The sequence below is a fragment of the Pelophylax lessonae genome (genome assembly GCF_965119305.1).
Source record: "Pelophylax lessonae genome assembly, chromosome: 2".
Taxonomy (NCBI): domain Eukaryota; kingdom Metazoa; phylum Chordata; class Amphibia; order Anura; family Ranidae; genus Pelophylax; species Pelophylax lessonae.
Genome location: NC_138769.1, coordinates 569,651,352 through 569,673,575, shown reverse-complemented (window position 1 = coordinate 569,673,575; position 22,224 = coordinate 569,651,352). Strand labels below are relative to the sequence as shown.

The 22,224-nt window shown below is 40.8% G+C and overlaps 1 protein-coding gene across 2 annotated transcripts in view; it reads right to left on the bottom strand.

Moving 5' to 3' along the window:
- Positions 1-6,742: 6,742 nt before the first annotated feature.
- The window catches only part of NAB2 (NGFI-A binding protein 2), a 95,871-nt gene continuing 80,389 nt past the window's right edge, over positions 6,743-22,224 (bottom strand). For both annotated transcript variants that reach the window (XM_082245673.1, XM_082245672.1), the window contains exons 4-7: positions 17,658-17,709; positions 14,294-14,408; positions 10,640-10,837; positions 6,743-7,395 (exon numbers count right to left, since the gene is read on the bottom strand). In XM_082245673.1, coding sequence (XP_082101799.1) covers positions 7,301-7,395; positions 10,640-10,837; positions 14,294-14,408; positions 17,658-17,709 — 460 coding nt within the window. In that variant the 3' untranslated portion in view covers positions 6,743-7,300. The remainder of the gene's footprint in view (positions 7,396-10,639; positions 10,838-14,293; positions 14,409-17,657; positions 17,710-22,224) is intronic.

Below are 22,224 nucleotides of genomic sequence, written 5' to 3'. Positions count from 1 at the left end.
TAGGGGTCCCACACATCCGACGTACCCAAAAGTACTCTTCAAAAAAGAAACCCAGTAGGCAGAAAAGTATGTTATTAGTTGTTTTTTTACAGGCAACCCTTATGCCTCGTAGACACACGCAACGATTATCGGCCGACCGATCGGCCGACTTTTGTCCAGTGTTGTTGTGTTGGTTGAAATGTGCTCTAGACTGCACATGAATTTTCTCGGCCAACAAAAATCTACTTCAGAAGTGATGTCATGTGCTGGTTTACTTTCCGTGTGTTTTTTCTTCTCTGAGCATGCCCAGTCTTGCTCATCAGATTTTTGTCTGCCGAAATCTGTACTGACTGACGGAAAATCGGCTGTTGTGTTGACGGCCAACAAAAATTTTATAGCCTGCACACCAGATTTTATTCGGCCAAAAAGTCGGAGTCGGTTGTCGAAAGCATCATACTAACAAGCCAAAAATCGGCCGATCGGACGTTGGCCTAAAACTCACGGCCAACTATCGATGCGTGTGTACGGGGCATTATTTTCAGCTATGTATTCTGGTGATAGAGTTTTTTTAATGAAATGGTTGGCTATTACTCAGTTTAGCTAATTTGCAAAACATGTAAAGGAACTAATGAGCCAAACAGTTTTCTTAAAAAAGATCATTTTCTGGCCAAAGATTTGACAGTACATTACATAATTATTCACGTAGTCAGTCCTAATAATCTGAACCATGCCAAACATTAATCACCTAACCATGCAAACTAATTTAAGAGCATTGTGCTGACAGGTAATAGTGTTACCTTTAACTGTACCCCCATATAATTGAATATATGTCTACATTTACCATAGAAATGTATGATTATTCATTAATATTGGGTGCTATGGTCATCCATTAGATGCCGCACAGGTCTATATTTTTCTACATATGGTACACAGCTGGACAGTTTAGCATTTGGTGATATTTTTTTATGAACTAATGATCCAAGACGTATTACAAAATATTGCAGAACGCTACGTTGTAACTTACGACAGGACAAATAGGATTAGATCTACTTTTGCACATAGACTAGTACCATAAACGCACATAATACGTAACACAAACAATACAGGAAATACACGTTTGTATCCCTCATAAAGAACTATACATTTCAACAACACAATGGTTTCTCAGTAGGACGGTTGGCAAGGTATCTTTACGCTATATTTTCGGGTCAAGCTGTCTGTGTAGCTGAGGATACACATGAAAATTGTCGGTGAGATGGCTAGTGTCCAAGCCGCGACTCCTTAACAGGAAGCGATGACTTCCAGGAATTTGTTATTGCTGCTTGTCACATAGGGATTACACTCTGCATATTTCATCATCTCCCAAACTTTGTATAGCTTATCCTAGCAAGAATGTGAAGCAGTTAGGAATGGCTAATGTGGTAAGGCAAAATGAGAAGATTGTCTCAGGCAGTGTTTATCTTTATCCCTGCCTTCTCCTACCTTTCTTTATCTCTGTCAACATTATACCTGAACATTATATTTCTGTGGTGTACAATGACCAGCTGCTCATTATTATTGCATTGGTCAGGTTATATTTGAAATTGATTTGCAGGCAGATATTAAAACATAGTTACAAGTTACATAGTTAGTGAGGGTTGAAAAAAGACATCAGTCCATCCAGTTCAACCCATAATGTGTGTGTGTGTGTGTGTGTGTGTGTGTTTGCTGTTAACCGTACATTGTATACCCCTGTATGTTGTGGTCTTTAAGGTGCCCATCTAATCTTTTTGAAACTATCAATGCTCCCTGCTGATACGACTGCTTGTGGAAGAGAATTCCACATCCTTACTGCTCTGACAGTAAAGAACCCCTTACATAGTTTAAGGTTAAACCACTTTTCTTCTAGTTTTAGTGAGTAGCATTATGTCTTATTGTATTCCTTTTCTCTGAAAAGTTTGTTCCTTATGCTAGGGTCACCAGTACAGTATTTGTACATTGATATCATATCCCCTCTCAATCGTCTCTTCTCCAGAGAGAATAGGTTCAATGCTTGTAGTCTTTACTCATAGCTGATGTCCTCCATTCCCCTAATTATTTTTGTTGCTCTTCTCTGTACTCTCTCCAGTTCCAGCACATCTTTCCTGAGGACCGGTGCCCAGAACTGGACAGCATACTCCAGATGTGGCCGGACCAGAGTCTTGTAAAGTGGGAGAATAATCTCTTTATTTCTGGTTTATATTTATTTAAAAATACATTTAATGTACTTTAAATGCCACTAGAGTAAATGGCAGAATTTGATTTATCAGCCTCTTATAATCTCCTGTACAGCAGCAATCAGACAGGCATCGGACGGGTCAGTATTTGACTAGGAACATGCTCACAGGAGGAGAATACAGAGAGATTGCCTTACCAGGTTGTTCCTGATTCACTGTCCAGTTACAAACTGGGGGATGGGAAGGTGACCTAGCTGTGTTGGTTAACTGGAGCAGAGAAAAGATGGGTCACCAGGCTAGCTGTGCAAATCTCAGGACCCAATAGATCCATCACATGCACTCTTACTCCCCAGAAAAAAATACACACAAAACTGAGCATGAGCAGCCTGACTCCAAAGGCTCTGTACTCTCCAGACATGTTCTGGAGTCAGTTGAAGAAGAGGAGTATCTGTGCATACAGGATCAAACAGCCTTTTTACACAATGTGTAGGATTAACCCCTTAGGTTCCACAGTGAGTAAAACAAGCAGGCTTTACAGCATATACAGACTGATTTTACTGTTGTGGGTTTAGTAACACTTTAAGTCAGTGGTCCTTAACCCTGGCCTACAGGGCCCACTAACAGGCCAGATTTTAAGTATTACCTTGGGGAGATGCAGACTAGAGTACTGCAATCACTGAGCAGCAAATTATATCACCTGGGATGTATTTCAGTTATCTTGCAAATCTGGCCTGTTAGTGGGCCCTGTAGGCCAGGGTTGAGGACCACTGCTTTAAGTGATTCAACTGACTGGCATCATCTTAAAGATGAGATGTCTCTTTTGGTTGGACTGGTCCTTTAACATGTACATCAGGCACAAAATGCAGGATAGAAGGCTTACTAATCCAGTGGCTTGTGACTTGGAAATGACTTTCACAGGAGTATTGCAGCATGCAATGAGTCACAATCATAACTATTATTCTGACATTTGACAAAAGGCAAGGTGACATTTCACAAGTATTTTAGACTGCAGAACCACAGACAAGAATTTACACATTTATACATATAGTAATATACTAACAACGAAGGGTATTACAGTGAATGTAAGACTAGAATATTGATCATAGAACTGATTGTAGGTCTATAGGTCACTGCTTAGTAACACAAAACAATAAATAATAAAGGCAACTGAGGAACATAATATAAGTATTGACAATAAATAACAATCTAAAATATAGACTGATCTGAAAGGTTCCCGCTGGAATGTATAATCACAATTCTACGTTAATCACTGAGCTATTTGTACACAATTAGTTGAATTGAAGTAGAGAAAAAGCTTATTATATCATTTCCAAGGCAGAGTATAAGCTTGTTACTCCTTTCATAACCTATTAGGAGGTCTGTACAGGCTGGTGTCCGGTCTGCTAGCCTACAGTCCAAGAAGTCCACAGAGCGGTGTCAGTGATGCTGTGATAACGTATGAATGTACAATGTATTATTGCAGTCAGAACATGAGCTGTTTTATTGCTTTCATAAAAGTGGTCTACAGGGCATCTGGGGAAATACAAAGGAAGAACAAAGGGGAAAAAACTTCAGCTTCTTCAAAGTCTACTTCATACTAAACTGAGTGGAAAAAGAAGAAGAGTGATACATCTATTAGAAAATCAAAAAGGTCAGGAAATGATTCAGTGCACATAAATATCATACTGTATCTATGATAGCAGCACTGACATGAACTAATATCTTGTGGCAGTGATGACTAGTTTTATTAAAGGGTCAATCCACCCACCAGCCACCAGACCTTTTTATTAACAGGTCAATCCAGCCACCAGACCTTTTTATTAAAGGGTCAATCCAGCCACCAGACTCTATTTTCGGACTCCAATGATGAGATCTCTACCAACGTTGTTATGTAGGGCTCTTCCTTAACCCAATGGAATTGTTATAGGGGAATTCCAAACAAACCACTAAACCATGGGTGTCCAACCTTTTGGCTTCTCGGGGCCACATTGAGTGTAGAGAAATTTTCTCGGGACGCATATAAAATATATACTATATATATATATATATATATATATATATATAGGTATATAAGTAATAAAATGCAGCCGCGCCCCCGTACTAATTTAGCACAACTACAGGATGATCAAATGAAATGGAATCAGTATACAGAGGTTTACTTCTTCTGAGAGATAATAAAGGAACACTCTAACCACCGTGACCACTTCAGTAATTTGAAGTGTTAATTGTGGTAGGAGTCAGAAACACTGCACATGCTCGCCCCCCCCCCTCTCCCCTCCGTGGCAGCCTCTGCCTAATGTTATTTGGAAGCTGCTGTGGCTGTGCTCCTGACCCGACTTCCTTCCTCCCCAGCAACAAAAAAAATTGTCAGGGGGCAGGTTGGACATGCCTGCCCTAAACGCACATTTGAAAAACATACATGCAACTAAGCCTAGTGCAATGATACGCGTCATGGAGGGACATTCTTTGGGTGGGAATGGTCTGTATGTTGCCAGGCTAACTGTTTTACCTGCAAAATTCTGGACATATTTTATGTTGACACACGCACCTCTGTCACACATTATGAGCATGCTCATGCCAGTATGTCATGGTAAAGCATGCATTAAGCATGCATGGATAACGTGCATGGCATTAACTAAATGGCGCAGAACGCACGCAAATATGCGGCCTTTCAGCAGCCGGCCCTTGGCACTAAGAGGCTGCATATTTGCCTGCAATAGCGCCAATAGAGCTGTGCAGAGAAGGCGCTCCCTGTTGCGCTCCTGGTACAGTTACCAGTGGCCAACTGAAAGCTCCCGTTCACATCTTGCGATCTGGAACTTTCTGATCATGTGACCACCATGACAGCCAATCACAGCAGTCACATGGCAATAAGCCCTGCCCCACCTCCCTGAATTCGAAACCCCCTAAAGGGCCAGCATGCGCCGGATCTAAGGGGTTAAGCAACCCAATCATTTTGAATGAACTGCTAAAGCTTAAAGAGTAACTCCACTTTAGTTGAGAAAAGAATATTCCCCTATGGGTTACAGAACTTTTTTACAGGGTGCTAACTTTTCTTATTCTGAAGAAATAGCTGTTTGTCCGTCTCCATGTGCAGATTGCATCTGTATGGGAGTGATTTCATAAATATTAATCAGCTGCTGCTGCTGCAGGGCTCTAATAAGGACACTTGCAGGGCCTGCATCCCTTTAGACGTGATTTAATATGTCACTAAAAATTAAATTTTTGTTGCAGGGGATGCTCCGAATCTGATTTGTATCTTAGTGGAGACTTCTGAGAAAATCAGTAAACCAATCACACAAGCAGAAATTTACACATCTGGGGGTGTTCTGTACCCCATCTGTATAGACATATTGCATTGCATTTTCAGAAAATTACAACTCTGCAGATTGAAAAGGAAAGGTCATTTTTAATAACATTCAATTACTATATGACCTGTGTTACAATTGTACATGATATATATATATATATATATATATATATATATACATACATATATATATACATGTATATTTATATATATTTTTATATATATATATATATATATATATATATATATATATTTACTAATTCTTTTTTTCCAAAAAAGTGGAGTTTAAGCTTTGTAGTGCACTAAAACTTGACATGCTGCGGTTTTTTCAATGCAGCGCACCACAACACACAGATGTTTTACACATGGGTGTTGTGGTGCATCAAAACACAAGTGCTTTTTGATGTGTTGTGAAGGTATTTTGAAATGGCAACCAAATTTATTGGCACATTTATTTGCGTCACATTGTGGTAACATGCGTGTTTTACAGTGAGTGTGAATGGGCCCTAAAGCCAGAACATTATTCACTTCAGCATTACAACTTCCTGGGTCAATTTCTGATTCATTGTCTACTGAACAGGCTGGAGCTGGAGGCGTGACACAGGAAACCCCACTGCTGAAGAAGAAAATAAGTGTGTCACCTTCCTGGCTGTAAAACCAGTATGCAGGTAAACCAGCAAAGAGATACAGTATGCATTCTTTGGTTCACTGGTGTTCATCTACAAATAAACTCTCAATACTGGATGAACTCACCCTTTAAATTCTAATTTCAGCAAAGGTTTATGGAAAAACACCAATATTTATATGGCGATGACCCTATTTATGACAAATCAGTATAAAAATGAATATGTAATGCTGAAGGATTCATCATTCTTCCACTAACTGGGAGGATCACATTTATACATCATCTAAGGGCTAACTGCCAGCTGGATCATTGACTGAATATAGCATATATCCAAAATCAATCAAATTGTTTATAATCTGCATAGGCGTGCGCAGCCTATTAAATTAGGGTGTGCACCCTACACTCAAACACACGTGTTTGTGTGTGTCTACATATATATGACCCCAGCACATTTATCTCCCTGCCGGCACATTGAAAGGCAAGTGCCTAAAGACTTCTCTTATGGAAGATCCAGTAAGAGAGATTTTTCCCATCTTCTTACCAGCACAAAAAGTGATAATGTTAATGTACATGGGGTGATTAGGGTGTGCCCTGGCACACCTGGCACACCCTGTGCGCACACCTATGATAATCTGATTATTGGGACACCAGCAAGTGAAGAAGTATGAGCGCAATGAGATACAAACTACTTCAAGGTGTTCAGTAGACAGTATAGTATGACTCCTATATGTGGTATACAGCTATCTGCCTCTACTGGGTTGTACATTCTTCTGCAGAATAGGAGTTATATTGTAGCCTGACTTCCTATACAATGCAGTCTGTTGTCGTACTGTCTGTAACTAGTAATGAGAAGCATTTCACTGTTATTACTAACATCAATTACTGTATATGAATAAAACATTACAGTTGCAATCTCATTAAAAAAGCTAAACATGTTATACAATGTGATCCAGCCCATCACAATATGAACTACAGTATATTTAAACCAAATATCTCCCAAGATCTCTGCATGAAAGCCCCATGGCCATGCCTGAAAATGCATTATATACCTAGGACACTACAAATAGTAGTTGCACTATAGATAGTGATTACACGTCATTATGTGATGGCTCAGTGTCCTAAATGGCTTTGGGTTAGCGAATAAAGGAAATCCTCAGCCTTGAACTGACGCTAGACTGGTATGCCTTTGTCTTACTCTTGCTCCTTGCAGCTCCCAGTTCGGAGGTCTGTGATTTGTGGAGAAACCGGCAGACTTGAACAACTTTCTGATCCACCGTCCTCACACTCTGTATGAAATAGGAAAAATAATAAATACAATATAGAAATTGTCTCATTCCTGTATATAAAAGACATAAGAAATACACTTGAGCTTTCAAATACATTACTTTATAGATGACATGACTATTGCAGAAACCCATAGAAACTAGTCACGAGATAAAACAATTTTGGTAAATTCTGTTCACGGCCAATCTGGCAGACAGGAAGCTAAGATTCTCTCCACCAGGCAGATGTGTGCAGTATTATTTTATTGTGGCAGGTCCATGACCACCCTGGGGCAAAAGCTTTACAGCTTGCCCTATACTGGAAATATTTGTCCACTAAAGAACACTATTGGCACTTTTCCACTGCAAGTACCGGCTCGGCTCTACTCGGCCCTGCTTGGCCGGTTTGCTTTTCCACTGCTGGTACCGCATGGTACGGTGTTGGAACGGTTCGGTACGGTACGGTATGGTTTGCTTTTCCACTAAAGTAGTACAAAAGTTAAGTGGGTGGGATAATAATGGGGTGGGTGGGATTCTCTGACCAATCAGTGGCTAGTAGTGACTGCATGCAAAGGATTGTGGGATATGGTACCGGGTATGGTACCTGTTGGAACCACAATCGAGGTGGTACTGTTTTTGAGAGCCGTACCGTACGGTTCCATGCAGTGGAAAAGCGCCGCCGTACCGTATCGAACCATTCCGACACTATACCATGCGGTACCAGCAGTGGAAAAGCACAAAAGCGAGCCAAACCGTTCGGTTCCATGCAGTGGAAAGCGCCATATGTGCACGTAAGAGTTGAAAGTGGTTAGTGAGGGATCTTTTTTTTTTTTCCATAATGAGTGAGGGATCTTTTTGATGCAGTTGACCAGCTCAAAAATGTTTTACAATATGAGACCAAAGCGGCCTGTTTAAAGAGGAATTCATTGGAGAAAAATGGAAATAAGGATAGTACTAGTTGGTCACATTCAACTGAACTTGTTATGTAATTTGGAAGATGTTTTGTAGCTTCTCCAAGCCACTTAGTAAGTCTAATGAATGTCAGAAACATACCCCAGCATTTATATCCACAAAGGTAGCACAGACACCTCAATCAAATTATCATGGAATGCATCAAGGAAGATGTTGGTTATCCAAGAACAGAATAGGGGGTGTGAAAGTTGTGGAGCCATCCAGTTCTAGTTACCGTACATACTTCTATTCTTTGTGTTAGAAAGCTTTTATAGAAGTTAATCCTTCCATTCAAAATGCCGGGGTAGAGTTGGTAAAACATTTTATGTGGAAGACATCTTGTACTAGCATAGTCCAATTTTTGGTGTCAGGAGGGATCCCGTAATGGTAATCCTTTGATTTACATGGACAAAGGTGTGAATTTTAGAAAAGCAGGGGTAGAAATGTTAACACATAATTATATATGAAAGGCCAATGTTGTTGAAAGGTCTCCACCCCTGTTCAGGGATGGTTGTTCTAGTTTTATGTAGATGGCCTCTTTAATGTCTCTTGGGAACCAGTTGTCCGCTCCCAAAATGTGTACCTCATTGCCCCTCAAAAGAAGGTCCATTTTCCTTAACCACCTCCTTCCCAAGCCTATTCTGACACTCCTACATGTAAAAATCGACTTTCTTTTGCTTGAAAATTACTTAGAACCCCCAAACATTGTATTTCTTTTTTTTAACAAAGACCCTATAGAATAAAATGGTGTGTGTTGCAATATTTTATGTCACACAGTATTTGCGCAGTGGTTTCCAAAAAACACATTCATGAATAATAAAAAAAAAAAAAAAAAACAGTAAAGTTAGCCCAATTTTTTTGTATAATGTGAAAGATGATGTTACACCAAGTAAATAGATACCTAACGTGTCCAGTCCCATCGCGGAGGCCGGGAGCGATGCGGCCGGCGCCGATGGCTGCCTGGGACGTTCACACCCATGCCATCCGATTCCTGTACAATTTTACAGTTCACACTGCGATCTGCGAACCGATCTGAGGGTGTCATTAACTTTACATTGACTACCGCATCGGTTCACAGATGTTAGAGTGAACCGTCTGCGATTCAGGTGCAATGCGGGAACCCGCACAGAATTCGCAGGGTTTCCGTATCCCACCAGTGTGAACCCAGCCTGAAAGACAAAGAATACAGACAACTCAGGAGTGCTTTGAAAAGTTTGTGGCTACCCAGATAGTGATTTTTTGACTAACTACTAATATGTATACCATGACCTGGAACCTTTACAGTAATAGTCATACGAACAGTAGCAGAATCCTTGTTTTTCTAGAAATGTGTAGGGGGGTATAGCAGGATGCTGTAACTATTACTCACGTTACCCAAAAACAAAGTATTCATAGCTGCAGCTTGTTTCAGCTGTGAGCACTTTTCTGAGACAGGCAATGGCAAGAGGAATGCAGAGGCTGACATGTCCCCCTCCCTCTCCATTCTTCTTGTCATTGGTTGTCTTGAGAAAGTACTCACAGCCAAGACAAGCTATAGCTTGAATCAATTGCCTCCTTCAAAGCTGTTGTTGGCCACAGCAGGAGGGAAGAGAGGCAGGCTGTTACACCTAACTTGGCTTAGAAAGTGCTGAGAAACATGGGACAAGGTACTACATTTAATTAGTCCTACAGGGGACAAATCTGTAAAATAATATTTATAATGATAGATCTTTAAAGCAGATCTTCACACAAATCTACCACTCTACATTTCATTTCTCCCTTCTCTACTGTCTTAAAAAGACCCCAACTTCTTTTTGGGATGGTTTTTCACCTTTTTTTTTTCCTTTGCAATCCACCCCACTACCTGTCTCTATTCTCACCCATGCAAGAATGATGGCAGTCTTGCTCCTGTAGCCTCCTGGGATATCAATGAATATATCACAGCGGGCATCAGCTGGGGCATAACAAGATGCTGGAGGAAGGACCAAGGACGTGTTATTAGGGACTGGCTTCAAGAACCAGGTAGAAAAAGTGACTCCCGATGGCATAAGTAAGGAAGATGGTGGAATGGAATCTGGCTTCCCTGAACATCTGAGTTTGTTAATTTAGGATAACCCAACAGATAAAGTTAGAGGGGATAGTAAAAAAAAAAAAAAAAAAACAGGGGATGAAGTTTTGTTTAAAAATTTCCAGAAAGGATTCTGGCATATACTACTACAAGGAAAGATATCCTTGTTTATCTGCTGATATAAATCGACAACAAAAGAAGCCAAAAATGTAAAGGTTCACTTACAGTATATTTTTACCATGTGCAAATATATCACTGATATCTTCTCACCTGAGATATGAGGATTCCCAGGCACACACAGGCTTATGCGGCCCAGCCTGTCACGTGACACCAGCCTGGCCAATCGTAACCCTTCATCCATCAGTGTCTGTTGCAGTAGCTGTCTACTCCATGGAGATGGGTGTGGGAGAGCAATTGATAGATCTGTAGGAGGAACTCCTGGGGATGATGGTATTCTTACCGTCACAGCTAAAGACAGAGACAAACCAAATTGATTTCCTTTTTCCAATGCAGATATTCCTTTAAAAATTTGCATATTTAAAGCATAAAAAGGAGACTTTTATTTTCTGCAGTTTACATAATACAACCCTTTTACCTGCCTTTGCTGCGAGAAGTAAAGTCAGGTATCAGCTTATATGACTGGCACTTCTTTTCTAATTGGGATAATGAGTACAATATATAGGTTAGCTGTGGCAAATCCCTTATGAGAACATATCCTCAGGTAGGTAGTAGGTAGAGGTTAACTTTAGACTTCACTGACATGGACGTATTGGTCTGTACATCTGTGAAAAGGACGCTTGGTTATGCGCTACAACCGTGCCCAGAAGACTGTTAAGAAAAATCAGTGAGAGTCTGACAGGCAAGGTGGCTGCTGGGATCTTTACACACATCTGTGTACTTACATACTGGGGTGGAAAAGCTACCGGGCGCAATCTGTCTGAATCCAGAGCTGTTCAATCGTACCTGTACACAAGTACATGCTCAAATGTGCATAACGATCCGTACAGCTGCTGGGCCAGTCAAGCATTTTCATTTTAGCAGGCCTATTGGTTGAGCCAGATGGACTTGTGTTTTTCTCAACCTGACTAACTATGTAACTATGTAATGAGAGTGGCTACATGCAGGGCTGGCCCGAGACATTGTGCTGCCTGTCCAAGAATTAAATGCTGCCCCCCCCCCCCAAAAAAAAAAATAAGTAAATCACGCTCAACAAATAACCTTTGGAGAATATTATGCACACTGTTACCTTCTTCCATAACTCACCACTGGACTGGTCCACCAAACACCCGCTGTCCGCCCTCCTGTCACTCCTGTGTCTGCAGTTCCCACCACCCTAGAAGATCCAGCCTGCCCTGCGTGAGATGGAGTGCGCTGATGTCTGAGGTCATTGCACACATAACCATCACGTGAGGGAAGTTCCCCAGAGGAGACACTCTGCCTCCTCATACTCATCAGTTTGCACTACGGACGGCAGTATGAAATGGGGAAAAGCCACCTGTAACACACCACAATTTGATGACACCCAAAACTGCTGTAATCTTGGGAGTCAATTTGCCGCCCCTCTCCAAGTGCTGCCTGGGTCCAATGCACCCAGTGGGACCCATGGTAGGGCCAGCCCTGGCAACATGGTGTTCAAACATTGCTACGTACCTTTGCTTCCATATAAAAAAAAAACCTTAGCAATGAACCAACTGCTTATGGTTGCTATGTTGTCTTGAAGCCACAAAAGCAGAACATTGTCAGAGGCATCAAGCCTAAATTCTATATGTCTAAATGTTTATGGACGTAATATTTTCTCCCACATACAGAAACAAAATATTAAAATAGGTGAAGGATCTGTTTTAATGGAATTTGTACTTGTATATCAAAAACCAAATAGGCTATATAGGGTACCTCATCCACAAATTATAACAGCAAAGAAATCAAATGAGAACCTTGTGGATTTTACTGAAATACAAATTAATGCACTTCTGCCCTGAGTTGGTAGCCACACACTGGAGCCTATAATCATCCAGAGCTCTCTAATATCCCAAAATAATATCGCCACAAACAGCAATAACTATACATCGCCACCATAAGTAAGGCTCAAGGAGCACACATTGTCTCAAGGGTTACAGCATTTCACCATGTATGTCCCAATATGATCCCTGCTAACCACAAGGTTAACCCAAAATACAAAAAAAATATATATTTTTTTATTTTATTTCAATATTAATACTACTATACACAATTTTTTCACAAAGAAAACCCCCAAACAATACAGTTAGACTGGGGTAACGGATCACATGCTATACAAAAGTCTTATAGCTCAAAGTATCATTGAGGCCTGGTGGGGAGGTAGCATTGAGACAGAAAATCCACCTTGCCTTTCGCTAAAGATGTTTTCTGTCAAAATTGCCACCTCTAGGATCTTCAAACACCTTTTCCAGAACTGTAAATTGAACCATGTAAGTGTCATGCTTATGTTTGAGGGCGACATGTCTCCGTATAGGGGTATATAGGAGGTTCTTTCTAATGTAGTAGATTTGGTCATATATCCTTTTCCAAAGATTTCTAATTGTTTTGCCAACATAGAACGCCCCGCATCTACAGAACATAATGTATATGACTATTTTGGTTTGCCAGTCCACATAATGTCCTAGAATATGTGTGCGTCCATTTGGCAAAACAAAAGAAGGTCCCTACAAAATCCATTTGCAGCATTCACAGGTCCCGCATTTATACATTCCTTTTATAATGTCAGTCATAGGGAAACACTATACTTCACACATCTATTGCCCATCCCCAGCCCCTAATTAGGAGCATACCATATTCACAATATCTACGGATTAAAAAAAATTGCTCCAATGTGGAGCAATTCGAAAAAGAGGCAAAACTTTTGAGACTGAGGCTACTCCTGGGGGGAAGAGGGGCAAGGCTCACCAAAAGATGGAGTAGGTGAACTCCTTCTTGTACAGTACCATCAAGATTTTTAACCTCTACAGCTCAATTTTCACTGACACTGAGCTTGAGTTGTTAAGGAAAGGTCTACACTCTGCCCCCCCCCCCCCAAATCCACCTAACCTCTTTGCATTGTTCATAGGTCTTAATAAATTCATACGGAACCTTGCGGTTCAACGATATTTTACACTTAAGACTGAACCAGTTGTCCTAGACCCTCCAGGAACCACCTCCAACCTGTCTAACACTGATTCGTAAATCGTAGAAGAACTGTACTCAAGAGGGTGGGTGTGAGGACATGGATGATGAGTCTATGACTGACAGTTACGTTGTGGGCACACTGCAAGAAAATATAAGACATACTCAATTCAAACCAGTCTTCACATTCTATCCCCATTGGGTATAAGGTAACCACATTCCTACTTTTTATGAGGTGGTATTTAGCCAATTCAAAAACATGTGCATGAAGAAAAACAACAAAAACTCTCCTGGTCCTGACCTCCTTTATGGCCCGCTTAGCCTCTCAATGGAGCTGGTTCACACAGGTCCGGGGCGGCCCAGTCCGCAATAAAAAACGGTCCTGTGTGTCTTCTGGTCAGATTTAGTTGCAAATTCAGTTGAAAATTCAGACCGGATTTGCCCCTGAACCAGTGAACAGCGGCGTCCCGGATCCCAGGCACAAACCCACCCCGGCATATATGTGAACCCGGCCTTAGAGAATTGTTCACCTTTCTAAACTTTAGGGAAAGCCAACATTGTATGCTATGAAATGTCCAGAGAGGCCAGGGACAGTAAGACTTTTCCTAACAAGCCAGAATGATAAGCGTTACAGTAATATAAGTTTAGAGTTATATAATAGTTAGATAAGTAAAGGGGCAGATTATCAAGGAGGTTTTTGTGAGATTTTTGTGAGCTGACATTTCAGCAAAGAAAACACAATTTCTGTACTATATGTTAATGCAGTAAAGCAGCAACAACCCCCACCTTGCAAATGACCATCCATGCTCTCCCCTGAAATGCTGCCACTGTCTTCTTCCAAGCTGTGCCGCATCAATGTATTTACCCCCTCTGATTCACCTTGCAATGACACCTCCACAACCTAAAAAAAAGAGCCAGAATTATAAAGAAATGTATTATTTTAAGCTAGTTGATGAAGTTATACATCACTAACTATATCTCTCTCCTTGATTCCTGTATCACCAATCACATTCAATTTTCCCAGACAGATTTGAATCTGATTGCTGTCATTATTTCTCAGCATTTTTTATATTAGGCATTGCATGTGCAGAGAGGGTATTCCAGCATCACAAGCAGGGGTGTTCCAGGATCACCAGATTACAGGGGCAATAAAGGCACTACAGTTTTACAATTTTACAACGGTCTTAACAGAAGGATAACATTTAGAAGCACTGACATCAATGTGCACAGTGTGGTTTGAATGTGTTGTGATTAGCAATGGAGATGTGGACTACGGAAAAATGTTTTTGTTTAATCTTGGATTTTTTCAGTAAGGTAATCATTTCATTTCATCATATTCGTTATGTTAGAATGATTCGTTTTTTGGAAATTTGTATCAAATATTCAGATTTGTTTTTTTTATATTCGAATCAAATCAAAATTCCAATTTTATAAGACTGCTGTATTCATGCTTTTCTTTCTATTCTTTTCTTTTGTTTTCTGTTTTATTCTATTCTATTCTTATATTCTATTATTTTCTGGTTTATTCTTTTATTTTCTATTCTAATTTATTCTATTCCTATTTTTTTTCTAATCTAGTCTATTCTACTGTATTCTGACTTATTCTATCCTATTTTTTCTATTTTATTCTAGTCTATTCTGTTTTATTTATTCTATTCTTTTCTATTCTGTTCTAATCTATTCTTTAACTTTATATTCTATTATTTTATATTCTGTTTATGTTATCTATATTTATTCTATTCTATAAAGCAGCCTAAGTAGGAATCATCTTATTTCACTTTTATACCTTACTGTATTTATTACAATATGTTTCATTTTCGAATTTAAATTCGTTACAATTGTGATTCGAAAATTTAGATACATCCGAATCTCTGAAAAATGAAAATTCAGTCTGTTTTTCAATTTGTAACAAAATTAATTGCATACATCTAATTAGCAATAGTAGTAAATAACAGCATTTAGAATCATACTTAAGGCTGGGTTTACACTGATGCAGTCTACCACATTGCATGTCATTTGTACAGGAATCAAACCGGATTCCTGTACAAATGACATGCAAATTCAGTGTGGTGCGAATTGAGCCATACAATATGTATGACTCAATTCGCACTGGACCCGCACCAAAAATGTGCAGGATCCTTTTTTTTGTACGCACTGGAATTGGATGGATGTTCAGACCCATGTGATCAGATTCCATCTAATTCTAAAGTTGGCACTGTGTTCTGCAAACAGATTTGGGGGTGTCAATAACTTTATATTGATACCCCAGGGGTTTGCAGAGCACAGTGTGAACTGCCTGTGATTCTGATGTGGTGCAGGAACTGCACAGGAATCGATGTGGTTCCCGCACCGCATCAGTGTGAACCCAGCCTTAGTGTATAGGTTGGCTTTTATTGTGTGCATGTTTGCAGAGTCATTAGAAAGTCCCTAGTACTTACACACAAGGCTCTATCATGGCAGCCTGGATGTTGTTATTGAATCCTCCTGCTAGTCTGATATAGTGTTGGCTCTGTGGCTGGATTGGATAAATACAGAAAGAGGCCATTTGTCCTAAACCCACTAGGAGCTTGACAGGTTTATAGTATGTTTTTCCTAACTAGCCCATTTTAAATGGATTGGTTTGATAGACCTATGTTCAAAGTCATTAAATGCATCTGTTGTTCAATATTCTTGCGATTTAACAAAATGGTGAGTGTATTCTTATGATAGAAGCACTCGTTTGGCAGCTGTGCCCTCTAGCGTTTACTGAATAAGAAGCTATTTAATGTCAGTTATCTGCCAGCGCCACTATCTCCATTGCCCCTGCAACGACGTCTATTGAGACGAAACGTATGTCAGGTTTGAGGACATGGCGGTGACGTCAGCATGCCTGCTGGGGCGCAGGATGATATTTTCTGAATGCCTGATGTTTTCATTTTACTTGTGAGTAGAATACTGTTCTTTTAATAAATTGTGTATGCTGGGAAACTGCCCAATTTGCGATTGTGTTCCTTTTTTTTTTACACATGCCTGGGTAATGAATGACAACAACTAACTGGCCGCATTATCAGGCAATCTTTTGGATGACACATCTAACATTCAGGTCCTGTGAAGGGAGTGTTACCTTCATACCCACAGTGGGGGGTTTTGCCCACTAACACGTGGCTAGACCTCATTTGGGGTCTCCTCATCTGGTAAGCGTCCATTTATTATTATACATGGTGGAGCACAGACAGGGGATCACCAATAAAAAAACATTTTTTAAATCAAATGTTTTCATCATTTTAGGCCAATATGTATTCCGACATATATATTTTTTTTAAAAAATCCCAATAAGTGCATATTGATTGGTTTGCACAAAAGTTATCATGTCTACAAACTAGGGGATAGATTTATGGCATTTTTATTCATTTATGTTTTTTTTTTACTAGTAATGGCGGCGATCAGCGATTTTTAGTGGCGCTGCTACATTGCAGGGAAGGAGTTAATACCAGGGATGAGCAAAGGATTAAGTATGTCCCTAGGGGATGCTTTCTAACTGTGTGGGGGTGTACTCAATGGATAAACATATAGATCTGTGTTCCTGAATAGCAGGAACACAAGATCCCTGTGTTCATCTGTGACAGAGCAGCGGTATGCCTTGATTACATAGGCAGGCCTCTGTTCTGTTCTGCGATCGCGGGTGGTCGGCTGACATCTCAATCATCCCTAATGGCTATCTTATGTTGTTTAGCGCAATAAGGCAGACCTGCTGCAGTAAATGGGTGGCGGCTGGTCGGCAAGTGGTTACAGGCTAAGTTTTCCTTTACCAGAAAAAAGTCAGTGCAGTCAGTGGGTCCCAGTAGATAATAAAAAAACTGTGCAGCTTTGTAAATTGCTCATTCATTTTATTGTCATACCTTTAGGCCATTTGGGCCCCACTGGAAGCCTGACCGAAAAACTGCTGTCTCCTTGTCCTGCCTTGTTGCTTGGTTATAAAAACCATTGGACGCTCACTTTCAGCAGTAGGGGATAAAATAAATTTAAAAAAAGATGCTAGTCTGGTATGGAGCGAATGGAGTAAAGTAGTCCTGAACAACCATTAGTGAGTGATTCAACCCACCAACATCCAACCACAGAAATATTTTTTGCAATAACAGATTTTCCGTACATAGATGTATTACTCTATTACCTCTTGCTTAAGTAGTTTTGCTTGTGGTGCACCCATTTCCTCGGGAGTTAACCTAGGAGCAAAAAAATATAAGAGTAGATGCTGAAATATCAATATTGTAAATTTCACAAAGTGTATGTCTCTTCATCTAAAACTGACTTCTAGGTTACTGTGTGAATTATATCTCCGAATACTAGTTTCATTTTATCACTAAAGCATACTTTAAAAGGGTTCAACTTCTAACTAAGCTAATAATGAGTATTTTTCTATATTTATTCACATCTTCAAGTTAGATTTTTGCAGCAGCATCTTCAAGAGATGGACATTTGAGAGAGTGTCCAAGTTACTTCTTATGTGACTCACCTCCTTACCACATAAGATCTTTTTACATCTGTGTTTAGTTAATTATTACAACCAGTGGCAGCTGGTGCTCCATGGGCCGGGGGGGCGGCAGACGAACCGCACCATACACCCCCCCAGATCACAAGTACAGGACCCCCCCCAGCATGACAGTACATGACCCCCGGCTCACTCACCCATCTGCAGCAGCAGGCGACGGCGGCGGCGGCTTCTTCCTCGTCTTCTGCGCCACCTCCCTCCTCCTCCATGCCCAATGGCATGGCTTCTCCTTTTGGCCAATCAGGAAACAGGTCTCAGGAGCTGCTTCCTGATTGGCCAGGAGGAGGATCCATGTGACAATAGTGAATTTTCATTCGCTATTGTCACACAACTGGGTGGGCTCAGGGCGCAGTGCGCCCCAAGCCCACCCTTTTTTTTTTTAGCCTACTAGAGCCTCTGGCTCTAATCACATGGCCAAAAAAAAAAAAAAAGCCCCATTGAAGTCCATGCGTCTGGCGCCCCGCATCTAGATTAGGGGGCCGGACGTATGGATGGGGGGGTTGTGCCCCTGCGCACCCAATGCACCAGTCGCCACTGATTACAACATACTATTATATTAATCAGGCTATAAATAGCTGCAACAGTTTGTGCAGTGCCTAATAAAATAAATGGAGAGAAAACAACAAAAATACAATGCAAGAAAACAGGGTTTTATGCAAGATTTGGGAGCCCACAATCTAAAAGCGGTATGTAATACAAAAAGTGATAACTGTGACAGGATAAGCTGATGAAGAAAATAAAAGTTTAGTTTTTATGTAAAAGCTGGCATGCTTTCCTGAAGAGATAAGCTTCTGGATTGTAAGCTCTAACGAGCAGGGCCCTCCAATTCCTCCTGTATTGAATTGTATTGTAACTGTATTGTCTTCCCTCATATTGTAAAGCACTGTGCAAACTGTTGGCGCTATAAAAAAACTGTATAATAATAATAATAGGCTTTCTGAGATCAAGGGATTAAATCTTTAAGGCAAGTGTGGGAGGAGATGTTGAGGGTGCTAGAAAGCAGGAGGTGTGAAAAGGGCGGTTTGGGTGGTATTTTGATATGAGGCTGCTGATATACGGTAGCTGGGGTCAGAGTTGATGGTTGTGTATGTGTTTGTTGGTAATTTTAATTTATTCATTGGGTGAAGCCAGTGAAGGAATTGGCAGAGAGAGGTGATGGGTGGTAAGGTGGGTGAGTCTGGCAGCAGCATTCATGATAGATTGAAGGAATAAAGCCAACAATGAGGTAGTTTCAATAGTCAAATTATAGTTTAGCTTTACATTTAAAAAACCCAAAATTATCTGATTATATAACTTGTTGTACACAAAAGAAAAAGCATACTACTCTCCATCCCCCCATTCATATTTTTGTTTACACTACATACCAAGCGTTTGTGGACACCTAACTATAAGACCTATATGAATAAAATTATGGGTATTTATATGGAATATGACACCCAAATTAAATTATAGGCGAGCTCTGATACCACTTGTTTGGTTGGTTCCCACAACCATTGTTCTTTTCTAGTTTCCATGGGTTGCCCCTCCCCCTTACCTTAAGACTATAAAAGCTCCCGTTCTTCTGGGAGGACTTTCCACAGGATTTTGAAATATGGAGCATTTGTAAGGTCAGGTATGATGCTACAAAATGGATCAACTTGGCCTACCTGCCATATCCCTATTATACTTGAAAGACTCATTTGACATAGTCGGACTTTCAAGGCACAACAAAACTTGCAGTTAAAATTATATAAAATTGATTTATACAACAAAAACCCCCTAAAAATATTTTACAATTACATGTAGGATAAAATCTTGTAATTTCTTTAACATTTATCCCTGTATTGTATTAAATACACAGGTAGCACATCCCCTTAAGGGCCGCAATGAATTGGGATTCCCCACCCTGCACAGCCAAGTACACCAAATCTTTACAGTCACTCCAGAGTCAGAGAACAGTCTGTATTTGTTTTTTTTTATTTTTTTTATTGAGGGTAAAAACTTGGATATTGATGGGAATTTATGGGATGCCCATTTGGCTTCAAAAACAAAATTTCAGGGACAACGCCTATATACAGCTTCCTCTTCCTCTTCTTCCTCTAGCACACACTTGTTTGATTCCCAGCTGTGTAGTATTTTGTAGCAATGGCCCTTTATAAGGAGTCCCTATACTTGTAGAACTTTGGAGTGACACAGCTAACACATTTCCAGCACTTCCTCCCGTGGTCATTGATCCCAGCACCACCTCTTCAGGCAATGCCAACCTGCCTGGCTGCAGCTGCCCCTTTCACTAGCCCTCCAGGGTAATTTCTCCCCACAGTCCTCCAGACTGACACATACCAGCCCACCCAGCTGACTCTCAGGAGATCTCTCGAATGTGCTGACCTGCTCCTGCTGCCCTCTCACTTTCTCCGGTGCCTTCAAGAAAGGATTCCTCCATGTGTTGTAGAGGGTCCCTCCAGCACCCGAGTCCCAGGCCCGAGGACACCCCCTCAAACTAGGGTGCACCCTCAAGAGCCACCAACAGCCTCCTCAGCACTCCATTTTCCACCTGATTCCTCTGCTGGCATGACTCATGCCTATTTATGAGGTGCCCACCCCCTTCCAGACCCTTTTTTCTGGGGATTGGTCAAGGACCTCATAAATATTCCAAACAACTCCTCCTAACCTCCCTCGACTATGCCTAGAACATTCTCCAATGTGACGGAGAACAGGGGGAGACACCAGAGAAGCTGAGTCACTAATCCCTGACCCATATTAAACCCAGGTCTGACTGTCAGCCAAGCCAATTTGCCTACAATAACAACTAACCTATTTACACTAGCGCAATAGCTAAAGGGTGTTACACACACATATATAGACTGGCTTATTCAGATATTATTTTCAAAGCTCGACGAGTTTCCTGTAATATATCCACTTTTTCCTGAGCTATAAATGGGATTACCAACTCTGAATATGCACCAAACAGGGGAGCGAATGACCAGAGGTCAAAGCAGGGGAAATAAATCAGGAGGTTAGGGCCCACCCAGGGCACCACATGTACAAAAAGGCCCTACACAGGTCAATAGGTCATAACTGGATCACATTGGTGGATTTTTAAAGGCTCTAAGAGCAAATTATCTATATATGAAAGCCCAAATAGGGCTGCTAAACTGATCCTATTACAAGTAATAAAATTAAATTCCAGCAAGGCAGCAGATGATATCTGGCTCTCATACTGGTTAGCAAATCTGATGTATTAAACCTCCTCTTAAAATGCTTCTAATCGCACACACACCAAGGCTTCACTGTAATCGTACAAGGACTTCAAGGACCTAGACTGAGATCTAATCAATGCTCCAGCCACCTTCTCAATCTTGTGTGTGTGGAACTGTCCCACCATTGTCGCTACCCAAGTCATTCCACTAAATAGTGTTACCACAACCTAATGTATACTTAAACTGGTTGTAAAGTCAGAAGGTTTTTTTTTATCTCAATGAATTCTTTGCATTAAGATAAAAAACCTTCTGTGTTGCAGCAGCCCCCCTCAGCTCCCCTAATACTCAACTGAGCCCAATTTCCATCCAGGGATGTCCACGAGTGCCTCGACCATCTGGGACTCTCCCTTTCTGATTGCTGAGACACAGCAGCGGCTCCATTGGCTCCCTCTGCAGTCACATTAAGTCAGTTAGCCAATGAGTGAGGGGGCGGGGGCCGACTCAGCTGCTTGAGTGTGGGGGCACCTGACAGGAGGGAGGGGCCAGGAGCACCGGCAAGGGACCCGAGAAGAGGGGAATCCGGGCTGCTCTGTGCAAAACCACTGCACAGAGCAGGTAAGTATAACGTTTGTAATTTTTAAAGAAAAAAAAAAGACTTTACAATCACTTTATATGTGTATGTATATAATGTATATGACTAAATTTACAATAGTGGCAGCCATTGCCACCCCACTGAAAAACAACCCTTGATGGATTGCTTTTTAGAGGTTTTTGACATACGTGTTATCACCTCACCACCCGTTTTTCCCCTGTAAATGGTTATCCCTAAACTGAATCAAAAAAATCATAAAAACACAAAACCTACAGACTCATCTCTCTTACAAAAATTCAAATTCAAATTAACAAACATCTAAGGAAGTTTTTCCTTAAAGAACAGAATGGTTTTATCTTTAGTGTGCAAGCATTTGACAGTTTTAGAAAAATCCTGATTAACATTCACTCTGCTAATATGA